At 50.4% G+C, this 25,228-nt stretch overlaps 1 protein-coding gene across 8 annotated transcripts in view; it reads left to right on the forward strand.

Moving 5' to 3' along the window:
* The window catches only part of SORL1 (sortilin related receptor 1), a 218,321-nt gene that overhangs the window by 48,695 nt on the left and 144,398 nt on the right, over positions 1-25,228 (forward strand). Inside the window, exons 1-2 of one of the 8 annotated variants that reach the window (XM_021063011.1) lie at positions 1,655-2,032; positions 19,225-19,341. In XM_021063011.1, the coding sequence (XP_020918670.1) occupies positions 1,757-2,032; positions 19,225-19,341 (393 nt within the window). In that variant the 5' untranslated portion in view covers positions 1,655-1,756. Of the gene's footprint in view, positions 1-1,654; positions 2,033-18,749; positions 19,103-19,224; positions 19,342-24,092; positions 24,595-25,228 lie in introns of those variants that run through there. The other 7 variants (XR_002335694.1, XM_021063012.1, XM_021063009.1 and 4 more) reach the window with 7 other exon arrangements.

The following is a 25,228-nucleotide window of genomic DNA, read 5'->3' on the forward strand; positions in this document are numbered from 1 at the left end:
GAACCATTTGCTGGGTGTTCTGCCTCCAGCCGTGTTCTTCTCATTTCCCCTTGGGGGTTAAATGGGGGCTGACAGGCTTTGCTGTTGGTCTTGGGGGTGGGCTGGGGGACAGGGTGGTCCACAACCTGGTAAGGTGCTACTGACAAGGCAGCTGGTCTAGAGGAGGAATGAGGGCTGGCAGTGGCTCATTGGCTTTCCCAGAGGATAAGTGATTTGCTTGGCAGGGAGAACTGGGTGTTTCTATGATTATGTTGAGACGGACAGAAAGGATGGGGGAGAAAGGCAGGGGTGCGAGGAGGTGGGGGACTTCGGGAGCTGAGGCCATGTCCCCAGCAAGTCTGGCATGGGGTGGGAGAGGGAGGGAGAAGGCTGGATTTAGGGAGTCAGCAAAGGCTATCTCTCCTTTGGCAGATTGTCACCAAGTATGGTGCTACTTAGGGGAAGGTCTGTTAACTGGAGAGGCGGGGATGGGGGTGTGGGGGGTTGGGGGGTGTAGGATGAGGAGTATTGTGGGGAACCGAACTGACCATCTTCTCTTCCCTCTAAACCACAGGCTTTCATGAACTCTAGAAGTAGTCTCTCCTTCAGTCCTGTTTCCTCTGTCTCCTCAAAAACCAGGGTGTGAGTCCAGAGCACAGTGAAACATAAAAACAGGAGGCCAGAGTAGACAGGGCTTGGCTCTTCCCACAAACCTGCAGAAAAAATATTGACCTTGGGTTTGCCTCTGCAGTTCCAACCACAGTTTTATCTCCTTGTGGTTCAAAGAGGTCTGGATCTTCAAGCTGCAAGCAGGGATAACTGAAAGTCTATCCTCCCGACTTTTGAGATGTCTGCCCCTCCTGTTCCCAGTGGCGAGCCTTACCCACCTTGGACTTGCAGCAGGGTTGGCTGTGGGCTGAAGGGACTGGTGTGTGTGTGTCCATTTTAGGGTTGAGGTGGGGTGGCCCAGGGATCAGTCACCCAGGAGTGGGTCACAAGTAAGCCACTGTGCTGGGAGCTGTGTGTCCTGTGCAGGTATTCCTGTAAGAAACCATTGTGCAACTGTGGGACCTTTCAGGTGTGGCGAGTCCCTTGCCAGACGTGCCCTTGCTTTTACTGCCTCTGTGCAGGGTGTATATTTACTATGCTTGGGCAGGGGCAGTTTAGCTTGATCAAGGGCAGTTTTGGTGCCCAGAGTAATTCAAACTATGTGCGTTCCACCATGGGGGCGGGTTCATCTGGACTCTAATGCGCCTGCCGCGTCCTCTGAGCTAATTGTCTCCGGCTTCGGCGCTCCCCTGGAGGTGGGGATGCGGCAGGAGGCGGGGGGAGGTGATCGTGTGGCGGGACAGGGCACTGTGCAGTCAGGAAAGCAGACTGGCCGCGGCTGAGGTCGACCTCGAAGTGACGGGGCAGAGGAGGCGAGAACTCCAGGAAGGACGGGCGAGCCCCGCGCGACCCTCGATTGCCGCAGGGCTGACGGACAAGGAGGAGCGCCAGCCAGGGTACGCGGCCGCGTGCCGCTCGCTGCCTTGACTTCCCCATCCCCGCGTGGGGGAGGGGCCGCAGCGGAGAAAGTGCGCGAAGGGGCCGCGGCGGCGAGCCTCCCACGTGACGGCGCCGCGCCAGCGGAGCGGGACCCGGCGGCGGCGGGCGCAGCGGGGCGGCCTGGAGCCCCGGGAGCGGCGCGCGCGGCCCCGGCCCGGCCGGCGTCCCGGCCTCGCGCTGCACATTCTCTCCTGGCGGCGGCGCCACCTGCGGTCGCGTTCGCCCGAACATGGCGACACGGAGCAGCAGGAGGGAGTCGCGACTCCCCTTCCTTTTCATCCTGATGGCGCTGCTGCCGCCCGGGGCTGTTGGCGAGGTCTGGCCGTACACGCTGCCCGGCGGCCGCGCGCCGGGGCCCCAGGACCGGGGCTTCCTCGTGGTGCGCGGCGACCCGCGTGAGCTGCGGCTGGGGGCGCACGGGGCGCCCCGGGGGGCGGACGAGAAGCCGCTCCGGAGGAAACGGAGCGCTGCCCTGCAGCCCGAGCCCATCCAGGTGTACGGACAGGTGAGCGGCCGCCCCCCCCGGCTCCCCTCGGCTCTCTTCTCTCCCTGCGCTGCCGCACCCCCGCATCCATCCTTGGCTGTCGCTTCCCAGGTGCAGGCACCGCTGGGACTTCCTGGCTGGCGTTTGTTTTTTTCCCTTCCTCACTTGAGTACAACCATCAGCACTTAAATCGCCTTGATCTTTCCTCCTTCCTGTCGATTTTAGCCAAGGATTCCAGGGCACTCGCGGGGTGCACTGCCTGTTTCCCCATGGTGTGTGCTCACCGGTGGAGTTTCTGGCAGGTATCGGAGGGGTGCAGCCTCATTTTACGTGTGGATAAAAACGGGCTTTCTTTAGTGTATCATCAGTTGGCTGCGGAGGCGGCGAGCACCCTGCAGTAGCAGTACATTTACCCAGAACAGTCAGAGGAGGGGGTTTCCACACTTAACATTTTTAACCACCATTAAGGTGGGCAAACCCAAAAGCTTGACTCTGTTGGTACAGTCAAAGCAAGAGGGGTGTGTGTGTGTGTATGTGTGTGTGTGTGTGTAAGGGCTAATTTTTTGGGGGGGGGCAAGTAGGGATGGTGAGATTCTATCCATTCCATGCCCCACCACCCCCTTCCCCCAAATACTGACTTTGTTTTTGGACAGTAACATCCCACGTGATACTTGGGGATTTGAAAGACTAAGAATTTGGTGGGCATTGTTATTCAGTAAGTGATTTATTTCTATCCAGGCAATGGGTTTATTAGATCATAAGTAATATGAATTTCACTTTTATGGCCGGACTTACTGCCGGCAATTGCAGACTGGTTTGTGGGTTAGTATCAGCATTGGCGAAATTAATTTGACTGTGTTATTGCCTCAGGAGACTGCCAGTCCTGTGGTTGAGATTGACATCAGCAAAACTAGAAAGTGGGGGCACCAGTGGAGGTGGTGAATTACACATTTCTAGAGTCAAAACGTTCCTTTTAGAGTAGAAAAAAAAAAAAATTAGCCTGAGGTTCTGTGTCTGCTCACTGATTTTCCATTAGCCATTTCTTCAGGAAATACACAGAGTTAAATGTTCAACCCTTGGAGCCACGAAGAAGAACATTATAAACCATCTTAGCCTATTGTGTCATTTTGTTGATGAAGCCACCAAAGCTGGGAAAGGTGAAGTGGCCAGCCCAAGGTCATGTGGGGCAGAGTTGCTTGCTCTTTAGGTTTTGTCTGCATTGTCTCAGCGACCTTTAAGGGATCAAATAGTGGCTCTCTCTTTATACAGTGCTTTTTCAGTAACTCCTTTCTGAAATAAAATGTATATGGTAAGGGAGGGGGTAGGAATGGAGGTGAGGGGATGCGAGCTTTTGACTTCCATCTATCATCACCCCCTGGGCAAGTGTGTATGCCAGGGGGCATGCAACTGCTGGTGGGCATGGGCTGCTGGAGCCTGCCTGTTTGGCTCCCTCGTGGGTCCAGATCCTTGTTTCCCTCCCCACCCCCATCTGAAACTTCTTTTTTGTATTGTTGAAAGAAGTCAGCAAGGTCCTTGCTCTCCACAGGGACTCCAGCATCCTGATGGAGGCTGGGGGAGGGAGGAAGAGAGGCTCCCTTGTTTGTCGAGTCTCCCCAGTCAGCCCAGCTCTGCTTGGGTTTGAGTCAGCTTTCTGGGGGCTGGGGGTGGGAAGCAGCAGAGAGGATCCCTTCCAGGGCTCAGGTCCGTCCCAACTATAGGCTGCTTGAAAATATGCAAGAAAACATGCACACAGGTGTCATTTCTTCCTTGGGTCAGGTTTGCAAAAGGTCCTGGGGATTTGGGGCCAGTTGAAGATGAACTGTGTTCTCCGTGAAAAAACCCCTCAGCTTTTATATTTCTGGGACAGCCAGAAATTGGGTTGAGTTGAGTTCGGTTCCTTGGAAGGTTGGAATTGGACTCATAATGAGGAATTCCTACCACCGGTGAGGACACTGAGCAGTGGTTTTCTTCTGTAAGGCTGCCCCTCTGTGCCATTGTTCTCAGTTGCCCTGAGGTTAATAAAAGTGGGATTAACTTGAATCTGTAAGGATTTGAGATGGATAGAAGGAAGGACTTCCTGGTCCTGGGCTTTCTGCCACAAGCCCTGTCTGGTGCAGACCTTTCAGACTGCAAACACAGAAATCAGTGGCTGAAAGTGTTTGACTGGTCCTTCTTGGAGCTCTGGAGGGCCTCCCATCCTTTTGAAATGATCTTTCTAGCAAAGGTGACCATTTGCCTCTCTTTTCCCGGGGACAGACTTGTTGTATACGTTGTCCCTGTTGGTTATGAGAAGTACTGTGTTCACCTGCAATGATGTCAGGATGCGGACTCTAAATTATATGACCGTTCTGCTTCTAGCCAGCCCTAAGCCAGTTTCCCACTTTATATTCCCCTCAACCCCCACCCTTTAACTTTTAAATGCAAGGAATTGCAATGTTTTCCTTTAGTGTCCCTTGAATTCAGTGTGATTCTGTATAGAGATGGGGGTGCCGATAGTGGGGGAAGGTTTTCATCCCTGTTTTCAGAAAGCTTATAATCTGAGGAGGTGATGAAGCAGGTGCAAAGACAGGCATGTCAACGTATGGACAGGAAATGAGGAAACATGGGCACTATAGAACCAGCCGCAGGTCTTCAGTGGGGTGGGAGTGGGTTGTCTGCCATGGGAGGCATGGGAGATGGAGGGATAAAGGGTTGGTGGGCTCAGACACTCTGCAGCTCCCCACTCTCGACCTTTGAGTGAGGTTAAGAGGATGCCTGGCAGCACAGATTAGGGCTGGAAGCAGAAGCTGCCTGAAGGAAGAAGCCCCAGGGGTGATGTTCAGGCCACCAGCTTCAGGGAGGGGGAACAGGAGGGCTTTTGCATCTGAGAAAGAGCCCTGGGTTGGAGTCAGTGCCGGTTCTTTTTCCCTGGCTCTGCTAACCTATGGAGTAGGCTAGACTTAGCTGCATCCCCTCTAAAAAAGGCCAGGTCCCAGAAAGGGGTTTTCAGCATTTTTGCTACACCTAATTTCTTCTGGTTTTGTGTCAGCTCCGTGCCTCCGGGCCACCTGCTTTTTCCTCTGCCTCAAATGGTCTTCCCCTGCTTCTGCCTCTGCCTGCAAAACCCCCATTCCATTCCTCAGCATCCAAGGAATACCTCTCAGTATTTATTCCCAGGCTCTGATGGGAAGAGTTCTCAAAAACTTGGTTATAGCCCTTACTGCCTTGTGTTCTAATTGCTTGTTTACCTGTTTCATCTCCCTGTTTGCCTCTTGGATCAAGTCCCTTCTCTGTGTCCCTAGCACTTGGGAGGCCCTTAATGAATATTTGTGGCCTGACTGCTCATCTGGAAGAAGAGAGGCCTGAGGGGTGGGAAGTCCCTCCAAGTTATGGAAAAGGTATATATGAGGAGGACAGTGGCGAGCTCACAGACAGAGAGTGCAGATGAATTGGTTCAGGATGTGGGTCGTGGAACCCTGATTTTCCTGTGCTGTTCTGAGGTTTATTTTGAACGAAGAGCTGGGATTCTTTTGTACAGAATGCTCCCTTTTAGGGCTGTGGTGGTATTGCTAATGGTTATTGTTTTGGGGAAAAATCCTTTGGAATGAAGCGCAAAGCCTAACAGGATTTACAGGTTTATTTTCCTTCCAATGAGATCTCTCTTCATAATTCCTGCTTTTTAGAGGCCAGGGAGTATTCAGTGTCCTGATTTGAAACTGAAAATAAAGTGTCTATTACAGCACAATCCCCCACACAAAGAGCGTCCTTTGGGGGTGGAGGACGGTTTAGCTTTAGATCTCTTTGGGGCAGATTCGCGTCCGATACACTTGCTTGGAAAAGAATTGGCTGGTTGATTCTGAAGTTAGGACATGTGACCTGTATGCTTCCAAAAGACGAGAAGGCAGAGCGTTTGAGGTTTCAGGTAGACTTCTATGTAGGTGAAGGGTTGCTTGGCATGTTGGATTGGCTTGATAAAGGTGTGACCTTGGAAAACTTCCTCGTCTTGCTTGGCCTTGGGCACAGTTCTTGGCTCTGTCTCTGGCCACTATTTAATAGCATCTTGGTGGGGCGTGGTGGGTGGAGCTTTGAGAAGTGGACGGGGTGGGAGGAGCAGAACCCAGGGAAGAGGAGTGAGGAGATGGAGCATGAAAGGGAGGATATGAAAAGCCATCCAATCTGTTTATCTAGGCTTCAGTAAATAATACATGTTTATAAAACAATATTTGTATGAATGAATATGTACTGAGAAGTACATTTCCGTCCCTCATGGGTCCTCATTCACTCAGTGTCCCTTCCCAGATGACAGCCACGGTCATCAGGTTTTTGTATATCCTTTCAAAAATGGTCCACACATGTCTATGCCATGTGTGGGCATACATTTTGAAACTTGAAGTGGCTTTCTGTTATCATCATCCCTGATATCATGAATAGTGAAATTAGCTCTGGCTCCAAAATATCTGTATGGTGTTATGACTGTCAGTTGGAAGGGTGTTACCTGAAGTGTCACAGTATAAAATAGATTGCTACTTTTCCCAGACCAGGGGAGAAATATCATTTTCTTTGAGGGTTCCTGCAGGTTCTCTTGGTAGTTGGAAAGGTACCCCAAAGATGTAGAGCCCAGGTTTGTGAGAACATTAGAATATAGAGGTCGCGGATCTTTGTTTGCACGCCTGTTCCTTTCGAGAATGTTTTCTTTATATTCTGTAAAATGGAGTGAATAGTATGTGTAATAAATTGCTTTGAGACCTAATGGCAACTAACATCCTACTGCAAAAGGTGGATGTTGTAGGAACATATTGCATGGTCGTATGTTGGTCTTTTCCTCTTGAGGGATGACAGTCCTCTTTGTATTGTGGTTGTTTAATCCCAGGGTTTAGAGATCGATAGAGCCAGTCTTGCACTGTCCACTGTAATGAATAGGCATAGGAACATACAAATAACCTGGAGAGCAGGAAATCTAAAAACTAACCTATTTGCCTTTGCTATGTATTTATTTAGTCTTTTTATTTTTTGGCCACGCCTACAGCACGTGGAAGTTCCAGGGCCAGGGATCGAATCCATGCCTTACCCGTGACCTAAGCTAGCAGCGACAATGGGGGATCCTTAACACTGCTGAGCCACCAAGGAACGTCTAGCCTTTTTTTTTTTTAAAGCATCAGTTTACCTTCCTCATTAAATTTTGCTTAGGTGAATGTTAAAATGAGTTTGTATTCTTTGGGCAGCTGATATGCAAAATGGCTGGCATAAGTGTGTTAGCAAAAGCCAGTTTGGAGTTTAGAATTTTTGACAATAATTCAGACCATTTGAGAGTTCACTGCATAGAAATATATTAAAGCGGAGGGGTCTGGGCTACGTGGCTGAGGCGTTCATTTTCTTTGTTGAGCACAGAACCTTCTGTGCATTGTACACCCGAGTCCACTGGCACATGGCATATTCAGTCCAGCCACGTAGATGCAAAAATCAATTTCCCTCAGTTTAAAATGAGCCGCAGTTAATTTCAACCTAATTTATTGGTTTATCGACCTGTGAACCTTGGGCCTTGGAAGAGGCAGCCTGGGCAGCCTTCTGGCATCGAAGTGGATGATGATCCTATAAATCAGAGGAGGCAGATGGGCTGCTGCTCACCATCAAGATTTGGGTTCCATCCTATGTCACTGGGAGACCCTCAGTTGTTTTTTATTGTAGCACGAGGAATGCTTTGTGTATTTTGGGATGGGTTCCATATAAATAGGACTTTGTAACAATCATGACTCCAATAGGCAGTTAAAAGTAATTACAAAATTCTGTTATCTATTAGGTAATTTTGTTTGTTTGATTTTTTTTTTCCCCCTTTTTTGGCTGCCCCATGGCTTATGGGGTTCCTGGGCCAGGGATCAGATCCGAGCCACAGTCTCAACCTAAGCCGAAGCTGTGGCGACGCTGGATCCTTAACCCTCTGTGCTGGGCTAGGGATCGAACCTGCGTCCCAGTGTTCCCAAGACACCCCTGATCCTGCTGTAGCACAGTGGGAACTCCTGATTTTTTTTTTTTTGTAATATCCATGTAGTAATGATAACATCCATGGTCATGTCATTGCTATTGGCCAGGAACTGGAAGAGCCTGTCTTCTTGGCCTCATGACAGGTCTTTGCTGGATCTTCCTGCGACAATGGGAATATTCTGTATCTGTGCCGGTCCATGGGTCCACTAGCCATCTGTGGCAGCTGAGCACTTGAAATGTGCCTGATATGGCCGAAGAACTGAATTTATTTCCTTTCATGGAATTTTAATCAACTTACATTTAAGTTTAAATGGCCACACGTGGCCCGTGGACATAGCTTTAAGGGGTTTGCCTGGCAGTGGCTGCTCCACCCAGGAGAGGAGCCCTGGCTACCGCAAGGCCTGCCTTTGTTTCTAGCACAAACAGGGGAGGGAAAGCGAGGGTTGAAGGCTGCTGTCTGAACCCCAGGTTTTGGCGGCTGCTGGCTGCGGGGTTGAGTGGCGGGAGTCCATGGCCTTTCTTTCCTGGGCACGGTTGCATCAGGGGGTTGTGGAGGAGGCCGGGGGTGCCCCGTTCATCTTAGTGGCCGTTTCTGCAGAGCTGTCCCCTCCCATCGGGGACTTGGGCCTAAAGACTGACCTCTGTGCCTTTGCTTTTGACCTGACCTTGTGCAGACAGCCCACCTGTCTGGGGCGTGTGGTGGGCAGATCCCTTACATCTGTTTAGTCAGGAAGGGCCATCTTCCCACCCTGCCCTTCGCTTCCCGTTTGTTGTCTTAGCTCGCTGCAGTCGGGGCTGCCTTCCGTCCCTGCAGCCCTGCAGGCTGGCATGAAGACAGACAGTGGAGGGCGGGTGGTCTTCACCAGGGCCTGGGCACCCCCCCCCACCTTCCTGCTGGCTCCCTGACCCTGCATGCCGCTGCTGTCTCTGCCGCTGCGGGTGCTCAGCTCGGCAATCGGGACCCTTCATGATGATTTATCTCCAGCCCCCTGAATGAGATTAAAAACTCAGCTACGGATGCTCAGAAAGGCTGGCTGATGTGATTATGTCCCAAATCGGAGTGGCAGACAAGGGCAATAAAAAGATGTGCTTATATCATCCGTGTTTTGTGCTGTGTGGGGAAACCGGTGGTTTATTATTCCCCTCCCTCCTTTTAAAATTTTTAAATGAGGAAGGTAGCCTATATTGCTTCTTTTATTTAGAGAAGAGGCTAGCCTGTTGCGTAGAAACCGTCTGCTCTCAAGTAACTGGATCCAAGGGGGGACGATGGCTAGGGTGGTTCTTACATAAAATAAACGAGGGCGTGAGCCCTTGGACAGGCCCAGAACAGGGATTTTGACATATTAAATTGGTACTGAGGTGAGAGCTGTTCTACTTTGATGGGCTGGGAGCTGAATAGTGTCATGATGAGACTTTTCACAGGGTGAAACCTCTGTGCCCAGAAGCAATTGGGATTAGCCTAGACAAGCTGATGGCACTTGGAGGCCTGGGGTTAAAAACAACCTTGGGAAAAAGACTAATTTAGGGACTGTTTCAATGGGGAGCCTCTGGTGGGTGTCTGTGAGATGAGCCATCTATGGGACAGGGGCCCGGATAGTAAAGGACCCTGTTCCTGTTAGCCCAGAGGATTCAGGGAAGACAGTTTCACATGGGTCTACCCCAGGGACGTGGGGAGAAGGCCTGCCCCAGGATCCCTGTGGAGGAAGCAGATGACGGCGGTGGGGCGTGGGGACTGAGGATGGAGGTGGGTGAGTGGCCTGGGAAACTGGGGCAGTGTTTGGAAGAGACTTGAAATGTTTTAAGCCTCTGCTCAATTAATTGAGTAACATGAGACTGTGTACCTATAACTTAGCTCATCTGTATATATTTAGTTCCCTGGAGTTCTCTCACTGCGTAGTTCTTAAAAAAACCATGTGCTAACTGAGCACGTGGTTTGCTGAATTTGGCCAGGGGTGCTGCTGCTGCAGGCGACGCAGGGGTTACTGCAGAAACTAGGCCTCGGATCTTTAGAGAAGTCAGGAGTGGAGGTGGAGTGCTGGATGGAGGTGAAGAGCTATTGTCACAGGCCTGGGGAGTTAAGCTGGCAGGGGGCGCCTGAGGGGCTTCCGCCGACCCCCCTAGTAGGAGAGGCATTGAACATCTTGTGGGTGGAGGTCAGCCCTGCAGTGGGGTTTGCGGTGCCCTCCTGTCCACTGGCTCCTCTCACAGGGTGGCACAGAACCCACTGGGAAGGGGAGGTCACGGAGTGTTTGGTTTTGGGATGTCATGTAAATGCTTTCCCCTCAGGGCGGGGAATGTGCTAGAAATCGAAGCCACATCTGTGTTGGAGCCTTGGGAACTGGAGCTTGGGTTTCTCCAGGTTTTGGATTCTAGGTGTGGAGGGAGGGGAAAGCTGCCTGAGCACAGGGTGTGGCCATGACCGACCTTAGAACTTGACCAGGATGTGCCGTGTTTCATCACTGTGTACCCATTGTTCCTTCCTGCTCTTGGGCCGCAGTGGTCCAGTCCTGCTGATGCTCGCGGTAGTTTTTTATGCACAGCTGTTTTGTGAAGGATGGTTTATTTTGGTATAAAGATGAGAGTGCTAACATGAGGCAAGTCTTTAGCCTTTTGAAGTTTATGAAATGTACCCATGGATGACGTCTCATTTGATTTTAATCGTGGTCGTATAAAATTGGGTAGGTAGGACTTATTATTCTCATTTCACATTTGAGTGTCTTGAGGTTCAGAAAGGCGAAGGGACGTACCTGCAGATTTGCAGCTAGTAAATCGAGGAGACCAAGACTCAAACCCACACCTCTGACTTGTTTGAAATTACTGTGGCACCTTTGCCTCTTGCAGGTATTCCAGTGAAAGCTTTGCTTTCGGCCAGGGGTCTGGTGGCTGGGATCACTGTTTCCCTTTCTAAACCTAGAGATTGATCTCCTATAATTTCACCCTTTCCTTGACTCTCCTGGCTACACGAGTTTTCTTTCTTTCTTTTTTTTTTTTTGTCTTTTTGCTATTTCTTGGGCCGCTCCTGCGGCATATGGAGGTTCCCAGGCTAGGGGTCCAGTCGGAGCTGTAGCCACCGGCCTACGCCAGAGCCACAGCAACGCGGGATCCGAGCCTCGTCTGCAACCTACACCACAGCTCACGGCAATGCCGGATCGTTAACCCACTGAGCAAGGGCAGGGACCGAACCCGCAACCTCATGGTTCCTATTCGGATTCGTTAACCACTGTGCCACGACGGGAACTCCCGAGTTTTCTTTTTCTTTTTTGTTTGCTTTTTAGAGCTGCACCCGCGGCATATGGAAGTTCCCAGGCTAGGGGTCAAATGGGAGCTACAGTTGCCAGCCTACACCACAGCCATGGCAACTCAGGATCTGAGCTACATCTGCGACCTGCACCACAGTGAACGGCAATGCTGGATCTTTAACCCACTGATTGAAGCCTAGGATTGAACCATCGTCCTCATAGGTACTGGTTGGGTTCATTACCGCTGAGCCACAACAGGAACTCCACTACTTTTAACTTTTTTTCCCCTTGGTTGCTCTCGTGGTATGTGCAAATTCCTGGGCCAGGGATCAAACTGGTGCCACAGCAGTGACAATGCCAGATCCTTGACTGGTAGGCCACCAGGGAACACATCTTTTTTTTTTTTTTTTTTCTCTTCTTTTAACTTTTCAGATTTGTCAAGTCCAGAGGGCCTTCTTGTTCCTGGCTTTCGCTCTGTTCTTGCTTTTGATCTCTCTTTTGTTTGTTCCCTGTCCCTGTTGCCCAGACCCCTCCCTCTTCATCTTGATGGTACCTGGGGGTCAGGTCTCCAGTGTAGCCCTGCATGTGGTTTCACCACCCTCTGCCCTTTTAACAAGTGTAAGCAGCATTCGTGGCATCAGTTATTTGATGTTTGTTTCCCCTACTGATTTAAGAGCCATGAGGCAGGATCTGGAAGTCTGCTGTCTCCCCAACATCTAGTGCGGCATCTGATACATAGTAAATGCTTGATAAATATTTATTGAATGAATGCCGTGGGGGCTGTTGATGGTGACGCTGCAGAGCCAAAGTGGAGATTCTGGGACCACCCTAAAGAGCTCACAGCAATAGCCTTGGGTTGAGAGGTGAATCCTCATTTCAGCGTGTTCAGCAGCCAGTAAACCCTGGTGAGTGGCTCGCTGTGCTCTTGGTGCTGTGTGCCCCGCTCTGGGGCCTGGGTTTCATAGCAGTGTGTAGACACCACCTCTAGATCTTTCTGTGGGTTTAACCTCATCTCCAAGGTGTGGAGGATGGTTAAATGTTCCCTGAGGTTCCTTCTTGTCAGCTGGTAAATGAGGGGGTGATTATTTTCACAACGAAGAGATTGTTCACAGGTTCTCTTTTATAGGCAGCCCTTCCGGAACAGCAAAGCATGCTATTTGCTAGATCACAAAGTGGCGTTCCCTAGGAGTGGGTGGCAGATCATGGTCAATGGTGGATGGATCCTACTTCCCAAAGATGAGTTAGAACTGATGTCTGTCTCCAGGGACCTAGAGATTATCATGCTAAGTGAAGTAAGTCAGAAAGATCAGGAAGAGAAAGACACATACTGTATGATAACACATATGTGGAATCTAAAATTCAACACGAACAGACCTATCTATGGAACAGAGACAGACTCACAGACATAGAGAACAGACTTGTGGTTGCCAAGGGGAAGGGGGTTGCGGGGAGGGAAGGATGGGGAGTTTGGGTTTAGCAGATGCAAATTAGTGTATAGGGTGGACAGACAATGAGGTCCTACTGTATAGCGGAGGGAACTATACAATAGTTCCTGTGAAAATGTAAAAGAATATGAAAAAGTATATATTTTATATGTGTGCATACTTTATGTATACACACACACACATAACGGAGTCACTCTGCTGTATGGCAGAAATTAACACAACATTGTAAATCAAGTACACCTCAATAAAAATTTTAAGAAAAGAACTAAAGTCTCTGAACTGATACGGTCAGGCAGGAAGAGGCATATAAATAAACCTAAAGAGAACTCTTAACTCTGATTAGGGAGATATTAGTGAAATGCCAAGTTTTTCAGTCTGAGGTCATTCTCCCTTTGTTTTCTCATCTGTAAAATGGGCAGCCTGCATTTATCAGCCCAGTAGTTAACGAGTTCTGTGGGTGAAGCTGAAGTGTCATTGAGAAAAGTCAAATGAGAACAAAGCATCTCTACAGGGAGTTCGTAAACTAGATTTCAGTGCTCTTTCTGAGGTGGAGCATCCAGGGAAGAAAATGAGCTTACTAAATATAGTGGGAACACAGGCTTGAAAGGGGACACAGAGGGGCGATTTGCATAACCTGCATTTAGGTCGTGCAAAGGGATGGTTTGAGAAACCTTGTTGTTCTTGGACCTCGGGAGTCCGTCTTTGGTTTCCCCAGGCCCGTCCTGGCTTTCCGAGGACCTAGCAGCTGCCCCTGACCTTGCACTTGAAGGGCAGGCTATTTGTTTTATACTTTGGTGCAGGATTTTGAAAATGCTTCTTTGTATTCCATGGCTAGGGAGGCAGAGGAAGGAACCAGGCTGCCTCATTTGTCCTCCTCGTCCTGGGTTCTGGAAGGAAGCTGTGTAGGCGTGGTGAGGACGACAAGCCGTGGGTGTCTGGGACATCCTGATCTTTGGGTTGGACCAATTCAAAGGAGAGAGTGGCGGAAGAAATGACTGCAGATGGCGTGTGACCCATCCCTTAATTAAGGGCCTCCATCCTGCTGAATAAGACTCAGTGACTGTATAGGTTGTTGGTAGGTTTTATTATCAGATTCTTATTACCAGTCAGGCTTGCCTCACTGATTTCCTCCAGGAGTGCCCTGTACTCTTGAGAGGTAAGAAGTGAGTAAACAGCCCCAGAGGGTACCTAACCCTGAGTGGGCCTCAGCGCATAATCCCTGAGTCCCTGCACACAACAAGCACTTTAGGGAGTCCCTGGTGGCTCAGTGGGTTAAGGATCCAGTGTTGTCACTGCTGTGGCTCTGGTTGCTGCTGTGGCATGGGTTCGATCCCTGGCCCAGGAACACTGCATGCTGCAGGTGCGGCCAAAAAAGAAAAAACAAGAGCAAAAACACCCAAGCAGTTTGTTTGTCCTTCTATTTATAACAACCCAGGGCTTGAGGCTGGGTGGCAGCAGCTTCTTCCCTCCCTCTGAATAATGAGGAAAATCACTTAACCTCTTTGGAAGGCCGGGGCCTGCCAGAAGACCCAGGTGGGCAGTGGTGACAACTGGTATGAGCTGGAAGTGGTCGCCAGCCCCGAGCCTGTGGCCATTTCTCCAGCCAGAGGCCAGGGACCAGGCCCGAGGGGATGCCATGACTCTGCAGATACCACCAATAGCATTTTGAAGGAGTGCTTTGGCCAGAGACCCATTCCTCAGCCTGCCTCCTCTGTGACTCACTTGAGCTGCATATTTTGCTAGCAGGAAGGCTCGAAATGAGAAGCAAGAAGCACTTCTTCAGAGTGGGAGCTCCTGGGTCTTGGATCAGCACTTGAGAGAAATATAGCATTCTTTGCAGGTCATAGACAGAGGCTTTAAAAAAAAATTGAGATGAAATTCACATAACATGAAATTAACCTTTTAAAAAATTTTTTTTTGGCTTTTTAGGGCCACACCCGTGGCATATGAAACTTCCTAGGCTAGGGGTCAAATTGGGGCTGCAGCAGCCAGCCTATGCCAGAGCCACAGCAATGCAGGATCCGAGCCATGTCTGCGACCTACACCACAGCTCATGGCAACGCTGGATCCTTAACCCACTGAGCGAGGCCAGGGATCAAACCTTCGTCCTCATGGGTACTAATCGGGCTTGTTATCACTGAGCCACAAGGGGAACTCTGAAATTAACCACTTTAAAGGGGGCAATTCCATTCAGTGGCATTTAGTACATACTGTCTCTATCTAGTTCCAAACCATTTTCATCACTTCCAAATAAAACTTCTTACCCATGAAACAGTTATTCCTACAACCCCAGCCCCTGGCAACCACCCCTCTTTCTATCTCTGGATTTCCCTGTTCTGGGTGTTTCATGTAAATGGAATCATGACATAGGCGACCCCTCCGGCCTGGCTTCCTTCATTTAACAATGTGTTTTGAGATTGGTCCTGTTGTGCCATTTCTCAGCAGATCATAGGGTTTTAACAGCTACTCAAGGTACCCAACGACAAAGCCCCATAGAAAGGGTGAGTCTTCCTGCCACTCTTACTTAAGCCTCAGGTTCTGCCAGTTGGAAAGGGAGTGGGCTAGGCTCACCGTTTCCCAAAGGCACCACAGTAGAGACACCAGGGATGTGTCTTAACCGATTTCTGGGCTCTAGTGAGAGGGTCCATGGATCTGGGGTGGGGCCTCTCCGGGGATGCTGATTGTTAGCTGGATTTGGGGCCCCAGAACCAGGTGACCTCTGGGGATGGGGGGGGCTATCTTTTTTATTTTATTTTATGTGAAGATGAACTCCGGTCCCCCTACCAACCTACCTGTCTACCCACCTACCCACCCACCCACTCACAGGTGCAATAAGGATTGCCCTCGCACACTCACACACTCAGTGTGTTCAAGTAAACCAAATCTGGGGGTGGGGGGGGGCTACCTTGACTCTTAATTTGCCTGTGATCTTAGCCGAGGCCTGAAGTTACTACTCCCCACCGCGCCCCCAGATGCTGTTTGCTGTTTGTGATGCAGTTTCTGAGGCAGGGACTCCTGTCATCTTTCTGTTTGCCTTCTGAGGGGAGGTGCTGGGCCCCCTCCCTGCTGCTTTTTACAGCCCCAATTAATCGTGTCTCATTTATCAAGCTCCAGCTACGCCCTGTGAGCTGGAGATGGGAGAGGAAGGTTGTTCACGCCCCGGGGTTGTAGTTACAACCCACTGCACATCAAGGTTACGTTCTGGAAAAGCTGCCCTCCCACCCGCTCCTACTCCTTCCTTCCCAGACCAGCGTCTCCGGGGTCTGCGTGTGCCCACCCCTCCCCGTGGCCGTTTGTGGGACCCCAGGGAGCAAGGCTGCTAGGCGTGGTCTGGAAATCTGCACCAGGAGGGCTGGTGATGGGGGAGACTTGGGGCAGAGGCCAGAGGGACATCCCTGGGGATGGAAAAGGACCCAGACAAACCGGAAACCATGCACAAAGTGTGGGGGTCCAGCACAGGCACCTGTGGGTGTTGGGATTGCCGGGACCTCTGGGTTCCTGGTCACTTTCCATGGAGGGCCTGCTTTGACGTCCTCTTTCCCCTAAGGTGGGGAGGGTGGGGAGTGGGAGATGGAGAGGAGGAAAGTGAGGAGAGAGCAGAATGATGTCTTTGCCTTAATAAATGTGACAGCCTGCCAGCCTGCCTGTGCGTGGATTCCCGAGGCTGCCTCCCCGCTGTGCTCTGGGGGAGGGGCCCCCGGGCTGCCTTGGGGATCAACCTCAGCCCTGCGGGCGGCTCCCCCAGGACTTTCTCCCAGACTGACATCCGGCCAAGGAAGGAACTGAGCCGTTTGTCTGAGATACCTGGTGGCCCTTGGACAGGCCACTATCTTTGCCAGGGACTTTTTTCCCACTCCCTTTTTACAGTCTGCTGTTAGGAATCAAAGGGATATCTAATACAATCTTTTTTTAAAAAAAGGTGTTTCACCAAGCTTGCCTTCTAGGCTTCCTTTGTGAAAAAGCCCTTGGATGTTCGCTGCATCCTTTTTCTGCTCTCACCTCTTCACCTCTCTTAGGATTGGCTGGGGGGACCCCATAAATCTCATGGCCTCTGAGTAGAAAGGCTTTAGCAAGTTGTGTTCAGGCCTCATACCCACTGTGATCACCAAAGGCTTTGTAACCTGTTCAGAGCCTTATTTGATTGTGAACCTGCCCGAGGGGCTGTTTCGAGGTTGCCCAAGTGCCACATTGATGGGCCTTTTTATCCCAGGCCCTGGATGAACTTAGGTGATGCTTCTAGGTTCCAAATCCTTTATTGTATTGACGTTTGCCTAAGGCCTCTGTTTACTTCCCTCTGGTTCTAAGGATGAGGGAAGGATGAGGGTGTATTGGAGGGAAAAGGCTGTTAGCCTGAATTCCCAGGACACCTGTGCTGGTGGGCTTCTCTATAGATGCTTCCAGACTCCTCCTAGAGACCAGGGCTGGAAGGAGAGAGGGGCAGTGGGGAAGGCTGCCGGAAGGCGTCCTCCCTCGGCCGGTGGGGAGTCTCTGAGCTGCTTTCTCCCTGTGGTATCCTGGGCTAGACAGTTTACTTGTTTCTGTTTTTTATTTGCCTGTCTCTGTCACTGCTTGCCTGGACTTAACCTCTCTGGGAATGAGAAGGGACATTTTGGAATGACATACTTTCCTAAAAAAATATCCAACGCCTTTTTTCTTGAAGGAGGCCTCATTTCAGATATCTTCCAAAGGAGTTTGGGTCCTGGGTCAAATTAGATGCAGGTGCTTAAGACCCAAAGCAAAGTAGTTAAGGATTAAGCTCCTTTGTCACTCTGTCGGCCAGGTTTGGGGCCCAGGTGTTTCCCATCTCCTTTGGGACAGCTGAGAGCACCTCCAGGAGTGGGCAGGGAGAGTCAGAGGGCGGGAGGAGGAGGAGGGGAAGGAGAAAGCCGCTGTGGGAGGGGAGGGTTTTGTAGCCTTGGTGGGAAGGCAGCTCCTTGGAAGGCCCATCAGCTCCTGGAGGTGAGGGTGAGGGTGGGGGTGGGGGTGGGGGTGGGGACGGGGACATGTCCAGGCTGGAGGGTGCACAGGCCCCTCGGAGTCCGGAAGCTTGGTTTCCTTCTCCACGTGCCCAGGAGACAGTCGTGGGTGAAGGGTTGATGGAATTGGCTTCCCCAGACGTTGCTCATGGTCCTGGTTTTTGGGGGCTTTGTCCTAATTCTGCATGTCAAGACCAGCTCTCGGAATCTCTCAGCTCAGTTGGCTCTTCCCACACGCAGGGGGTGACATGGATGACTCACCTGTGCCCAGGTGCACCCATGAACTGTCTATCAGTGATGGGTGGAAGAGGAAGAGGAACGGAGTTAGCTTTCCATAAAGCAGAGCCTCTCCAAAAGAACTGGTCTTTATTCTGAGATTCTCTCCTCAGTTTTCAGTGTTAAAATGTCCTTTCTTTCAAAAATGACAGTGATTATAGATGGTGGTCGTATTGCTTAGGAGGGGGGCGGCTACCTAACAGGTGAGTCCCAGGGGATCAGGTGTGCATGTATCCCCCCATTAGGAGAAGTTCTCTTTGGGGATGTGGGTGCCTTTCCGCCTTGGCCCTGCTCTCCCCTGGGACTCTGGAGACCTAAATGCAGCAGGAAGGGAAAGAAAACAGGACTGCATGGGGGCTGGGGCCACACCCCGTCGTAAGAGTCTGCTGTTTTCGCAGAAAGCAGGGGGCACAGATTCAGAGACCAGCCAGCCAAGCTCTGATACGGCGCCTCGGCGTTTTGTTTGTTTTTTTTGCCTTGCTCGAGGCATGCAGAATCCTGGGCCAGGAATTGAGCCTGCACCACAGCAGTGACCCAGACCACTTGCAGTGACAACGCCTGATACTTTACCCACTATGCCACAAGGGAACTCCTAGTGGTTGTGTTTATTAACTTCTTTACCTGGCAAAATAGAAGTGGCTGACCAAGCCTCTGCCGGCCTGCGTAAGGTACCTGCATTTTACTGGTTTACAGAAATCCAGAAGCCTGGGAGCTACTGTTCGCAATCAGCCAAAGGCCATTTCTGTGAGGTCCTGGGAAATATTTCTTTCCTCGGGATACTTCAAAACTAGCTAAAGCTGATGTTTTTCTTTTGTTCCTCCCGGTTAGGAGCTAAGGATAAGCGATGTCACCTGTAGGCTAGAGAGAGACGCAGTTTGAACAGAGGTTTGCAAGCTTGTGGTGCTTCTGGCCTGTGTCCCTTTTTTGAATGAGGACGATGCTTCAGTGTTTCGGTTTCAGATTTGACAAGTGCATGACCCAAGTACAGAGTGAGGATGAGAGTAATCCGAGGTTGATTGCACAAAGGACAAAAATAAGCCAAGTAATTGGTTAGGCCAGTGAGAGCCTGAGAGGAAGATTTTTTTTTTGCAGTCCCGTTAATCCCAAATAGCAGAGGACTCGTGTTTCTTCTCGTGAAGGTGGAGTCTGGTGGAATCTGCAGTGGAGGCAAATAGGCTGCCCTGGCCAGTGGTCCAGGTATAAAGAAGCATCTTGGTCATTTCTGAGTGACAGGAAGGGGGAGAGAGTCTTGCTTTAGAAAGTTGCTGGCCGTCCCTCCTCCTGGGTCCTAATTCTTGTGTTGGTTCGATCTCTTTCAGGTTAGTCTGAATGATTCCCACAACCAGATGGTGGTCCACTGGGCCGGAGAGAAGAGCAACGTCATCGTGGCCTTGGCCCGGGACAGCCTGTCGCTCGCGAGGCCTAGGAGCAGCGACGTGAGTATCGGTGTTGCTCTGGGCTTCCCTCTGTGCAGCCAGGACACCCTTTTCTCATCCGTTGGGGTTATGCCTGAGAAACTATTGGGTGCCTGGGGAATCTGGAAAAGAGTGCACACCCCTTACCTGCTGAACACAGGGTGGTGCAGTCAGTGTTGCAGAGAGAGCCACGTGATGTGCGTTGACCTCTGTGCAGCGATAAGGTATGATCTGGATTATCGCGTCCGTAAATGCCTTCCTGGGCAGAGCTGGGCAGCAGAGCCCAGTGGCATGAATTGGTTTTTCCCAGGTGCTGATTTCTTCTAACCCGGTAGAGTTGGATGTGTCCTTGACTCTTAATCATTCACATTCTTAATTCCCACAGTTGGCTTTTTACGACGTTCAATAGTTTAAGTGCTTTGGAGATAGTTGACCAAGGGTCACACTCAAAGACCTCTGATAGAGGCCGGGTAGGGAACGGGCAGGGGTGAAGCTGCCTGCAAGCTTATGCCACTCTTTACGGGAAGAATGGTCTCTTCCTTTTTCTTGAAATAGGTGGCCCTCTGGGACAATATGTCCTTTCCCACTTTTTTCTTTTTTTTTGGTTGCCTTTTTTTTTTTTTTTTTTTTTTTTTTTAGGGCTGCATCTGTGGCACATGGAAGTTCCCAAGCTTGGGGTTGAATCAGCTACAGCTTCTGGCCTGCGTCACAGCCACAGCCACTCGGGGTCTGAGCCGTGTCTGCGACCAACACCACAGCTCATGGCAACGCCAGATCCCCAACCCACTGAGGGAAGCCAGGGATCGAACCTGCATCCTCATAGATACTAGTAGGATTCGTTTCTGCTGCGCTACAACAGGAACTCCTCATTTTGCCAGTTTTGATAGAGAAACACGTTCCAGAAACATTCACCTGTGTCTTAATTGGAATGTGGTGACTGTTGCTTGGTCTCAGCGTATGAGAGGCTCTGGGAGGCAGGAGAGACTTTGAGCTTCTGGGCTCTTGTCATCGGCTCTCAGCTCTGGTTGACACGCAGGGCCCAGTGTGGCTGGATCTGATTTTTCGAGAGAAGCTCAGAGGTCTGTACATGAAACCTTCTGAGTTTTACAAGTTGGCAGCTGATATGTTATTTTTACAAACTCCCTGTGGGCCAAGTTGAACCTAGATGAAGGCCAGAGTAAGCCTGTGGGTCCCAAGTCTGTGGTCCCTGCTCCAGACATCCCCTTGTGGGGAAGGGGAACAGCCCTGCCTTGGGTCAGGGTCTGACATGGTGAGGCTGTGGCGCTTCGGTCTCTTTGCCCTCTGGCCAGAGGAAACCTCCTGATGCATTTGCCAGCACTGTCCCATCAGCCTGGAGGACACACTTGTGATTCTGGAGGCTGGATTTGGTCTCCATGAGCCCCTCTCTGTGTATCTACCATCTGGGTTGGATGTGGATGTGCCCCCAGCTAGAGGACCAGAGGGGGCCCGGGGGCTGTTTTCCAGCGGGTTGAATGGGGCAGCCACAGATGGGGAGGGCAGACGAAGGCGAGGCCATGATGATGCGTGACTTTGCCCAGGGGTGTGCTGGGTGTGATGATGGGAAACCATTGCAGCTGACAGCCAGTTTGGAAGTGGTGATCTGGAGGCAGGGGTAGGCTTGTTTGGGACAGTGACTTTGGCCTGTTAATGAGTGTGGTCAGGGTTGGCAAGCACAGATGGCAACGTGTGGACGACCAGCGGCTGGGAGAGTCCATAAGCCTGTCTTCACCACTGTCACTTTGTGAAGCTATCGCTTTGGAGCACAAGAGGCAGTTTTCTGCCCTCTGCCCTCTTGTGTTGAGAAATCCTCCTTAGGTTTTTGTTGCTCTTGTTGTTCATTTGTTTTTTAATGCATTTTAAAAGTTCTCTGTCCAGATAGTATTTTTGGCAAGAGAGGTAGAAAACCTAGCTTTTTACTGTTTTGCTGGACGAAGAGGAGCCCAGAGACATTCACTGATTTGCCTGGGGTCACTCAGCATGTCTGTGGGAGAGCTGGGGCTAAGGAACATGAAGGCCTGGTCACATACTCCATCTGTGAGGCCAGGGTGACAACTCACCTGGGTTTTAGCACTGCAAGTCCCACATCCTGGAACCCTCCTCAGTCCGGGAGAACCAGGAGCGTTGGTCCCCTACATATAGTGCCAGTCTATCCAAAGCTAATTCTCACTGTCTAAATATTTGGGTGATTCTTAGCAAGGGCCCATCGAACATTCGAAAATGATAAACTCTTCTGGAATGAAGTATGTGCTAAGATTAAATGGAAAGAAAATTTCACGCTTGGAGGTAATAAATAGGGGTGGCAGAGATTTCCCCCCATCTGTATGCAAGCTCCATTAAAGAATTGGCAGATGAAACTGAGATGTTCTGACGTGAAAAGTTAATGCAAAAATAAATTATGACTCAGAGGCAGGAGTTGGTGGTGCTGGTGTCGTAGCAATCTAGCTTTTCTTTAAAGACTGGAAGCACGGTTATCAGGCCCCGCCCGCAGTTCAGAAGGAAAAGAATCTCCACAAATACGGAACTGCATGCGTGTTGGAGAATGGCCAGCTCCTACATATGCAGCCTATATAAAAAAAGGGATGGATCTGGAAGCTGGATCCTGGAAGATTTGCTCTTAAACAGAAAACAGAAAAATGAATCATGTCCTGATGAACTTGTAGCCCGTGCGATCCCCTGAAGCATGGCTCCTGCGGGACCCATCTTTTCTGTGACAAGTCTGGGAGATGAAGCAATAGGTGTTATTTATCTTGACTCTCCCCACCGCTTCCTCTCTGCACTCTCCTGACCTGTTTTACCAAGTACTCGGTTGCCACATAATTGGCCGAAGAGCTCAGCAGAGTGTCCTGCAGAAGAGGAGAATCCTCCAGGGGAGGCATCAGGAATGGTAGGACACTTGGATGCAGAGAGGTGTGACAGCGTGATTGTTGGCCCTGAGCATCGGCAGGGGAGCAGGGCCCACATATGCCAGCAGTGCAGAACTGGTGTCCAGCTAAGCCTCAGCCCCGAGAGAAGAATGTGGGGGTTTGAATCCTGGCTTTATTGCTCACTAGTCTGACCTGAGCAGGTCATTAACCTCCTCTTGGTTTTCTCATCTCTCATTTGAGGCTGATCTGGTAAAACGTTGTTTCCCAAGCAGTGGTATGAGGTTCGGGAGCGTGGGGATTTTTGGGGGGGATGGGGGAGCTTTTCTAGGGCTGCACCTGCAGCATATGGAAGTTCCCATGCAGCTGCTGGCTTACACCACAGCCACAGCAATGCCGAATCACAGCCGTGTCTGTGACTTATACACAGCTCATGGCAATGCCGGGTCCTTAACCCGCTGAGTGAGGCCAGGGATTGAATCCACATCCTCATGGATACTTGTTGTGGTTCTTAACCCGATGAGCCTCAACAGGAACTCCCATGTGGGGATTTTCTGGGAGCTGGTTAGAAATGTAGAATCTCAGATCTCACCCCAGGCTTCCTGAGTCCAAGTGTGCATTTTGACCCATGTCCTGCTGGGTGCTTTGGAGGCATGTGACAGTTTGAGAAACAGGAGTGTACTTATAAGAGCACAGGTCACGGAGATGTTTGCTGGACATTGCAACCCTTCTTTCCCACCCCTTCTCCTTTCCCCTGTCCTTTCTCCTCCTCCTCCCTGTTAGTGTGTGATTTTGAAGCACAGGGGAAATCATTTCAAACCATTCACTTAGGACCTTCTTTGCTGAAGGTAAGACTGATCTAACCAGCAGTTTTTGGCAGCTTTGAAACTGGGTTTGGGATTAAGAGATACAAACTACTATGGAGAAAATAAATAAGCCCCGAGGATAGATTGTACAGCACAGGGAAATAGAGCCATTACCTTGTAATACCTTTACATGGAGTATAATCTATAAAAATTAAGATTGAATTGCTCTGTTGTCCACCGGAAGCTAATATTGTAAATCAACTCTGCTTCAATTAAAAAGGAAACTCCTTCCGTCTTTTTCTTTAGGGAGTAGTGTCCCATCGAGGTTGGAGAGGACTAATTAGTGCAGAAACCTGTGTCCAGATGCAAAGCAAATGGCAGCACAAGATGAGTGAGGAGAGGTGGGTGTTTGCCCCAGTTCACCTGGAGGTCATTGAGGGCAGTGAGTAAGGCAGCAGGAAAAGACACCTGAACCAGAATGTTCCAGAAGGATGCAGTGTGGAGGCCAGGGGGCCCTCAGCCCACTTGGCCTCGTCTGAACCCTGGCAGAGACCCCTTCTGGGCGGCTCATCGTAGAGGAAAGTGGATGGCTGTGCACAGCTCTGAGCTTGTCTTGGCCCCATGGTAACGTAGGGTCTGTATTAATGAAATAGAGATGAGAAGAAGTATGAGGCTAGAATAAAAATACCGTGTTGGAATTGCTCAGCCTGGAGGAGGGAAGGAAGGTTGATGAGCAATGTGAGAACCTTCATCAGGCATAGGAGGGACTCTCCCATGGGGACCCACGTGCAACTTCTCCTTAGTACAAGACTTGGTGAGTTCCCTGGTGGTCTAGTGGTTAGGACTTGGTGCTTGCACTGCTGTGGCCCAGGTTCAATCCCTGGTCTAAGAACTGAGATTGCCACATCAAGCCACTGCACACCACGGCCAAAGAGAAAAAAAAAAAAAAGACCCAAAGAGATGGGGTTTGCTTACAGATGAGAACTTTAAGGGAGAGCTTTTGGGTCGTGAAGGTGGTAGTACCCCCAAGTGGGAAAGGTGGAGGTGTGGCGGGGTGTCGGAGAAAGGCTCTGTGCTTTGCTCAAGGTGGTGTCTTCCCCCTTCGTCCAGCGTGACTGCCACCGTCTGGCCCCTGGCTTTGGTGCACGAGCTTCCTCTTTATCAGAAAAGTATGTGGGCAGAAGAGAACACTCATCAGAAGGTTAATTTGCAACAGTGGAAGGACAGCTGGACTTGGACTTGGAGGAACCTGTCTTAGTTTTGTCACTTTCTAGCAGTGTGACCTTGGGCTCCTCCTTCATTTCCCCGAGTCTTAGTTTTTGTTATCTCTTAAACGGAAACAGTCGTTTGCTCGTTCTCTTACTGCTGCATTCATGTCACTTCCCTTTAGTCATTTGTGGAACCCGTGCATTGACTCAGCCTGCGGCTTATAATGATTCATGCCAGACATCTTTCTGAGTACCTGCTATGTTCCAGGTCCACGGAAGGGGACAAAGGAGAGACTAACTCAACAGGGTTTTTAAAAGATGAAGAGAGAATGCATACAAAAGTGTATTGACACTGAAAAACACTGCCCTGGCTGCGAGGTGATTGTCACACATGTGCCTCTGAGGAGGTCACTTGGAGAGGATTGTCCGTTTATGGGATGCTGGGCTGGAAGGGGCCTCAGTGCCCTTGTGGAGGAACCATTTGCTACATGTCACTTCTGAACATCACAGGGGGCCCTTCCCATCTGTTCTCAGCCTGGAGGATAGAAGTGAGAAAGTCCCGCTTGGTCTCTTTACCCCTCAAATGATTCAGCAGCTCTCAGCCAGCTGAATTCTGAAGCTGCTCTTGTGGCAGCCCCTTCTCGTGTGCTTGGTAGTCAGGAACACATTTTAAGCTTGTGTTTGTAACAGGGATTCTTCTGCCGTGACCCAGATACTGGCAGAGGCTCTGTGCTCTTCTAACCTCAATATCTAATAAATATTAACGACCCGCATGTGCTCTCGGTTTTCGTTGCATGGACCTTGTGTAGTTCATTGTTCACATGGGGCATCATTTACCAGCATTAACGTGTTTGCACGGTCATGGTGTGAAAGACCGTGTCTGTGTGCGCCCGGGGTCTGTTGCAGAACTTGGCGCCCATGAAGCCCCCAGAACATGTGTGCTGTTGAGTCAGCGGGCAGTGGTGGCCTTCATTTCTTCCCCCAATTCTGACTCAGTATTGTTCGTATTCTA

The sequence above is a fragment of the Sus scrofa genome, chromosome 9 (assembly GCF_000003025.6).
Source record: "Sus scrofa isolate TJ Tabasco breed Duroc chromosome 9, Sscrofa11.1, whole genome shotgun sequence".
Taxonomy (NCBI): Eukaryota; Metazoa; Chordata; class Mammalia; order Artiodactyla; family Suidae; genus Sus; species Sus scrofa.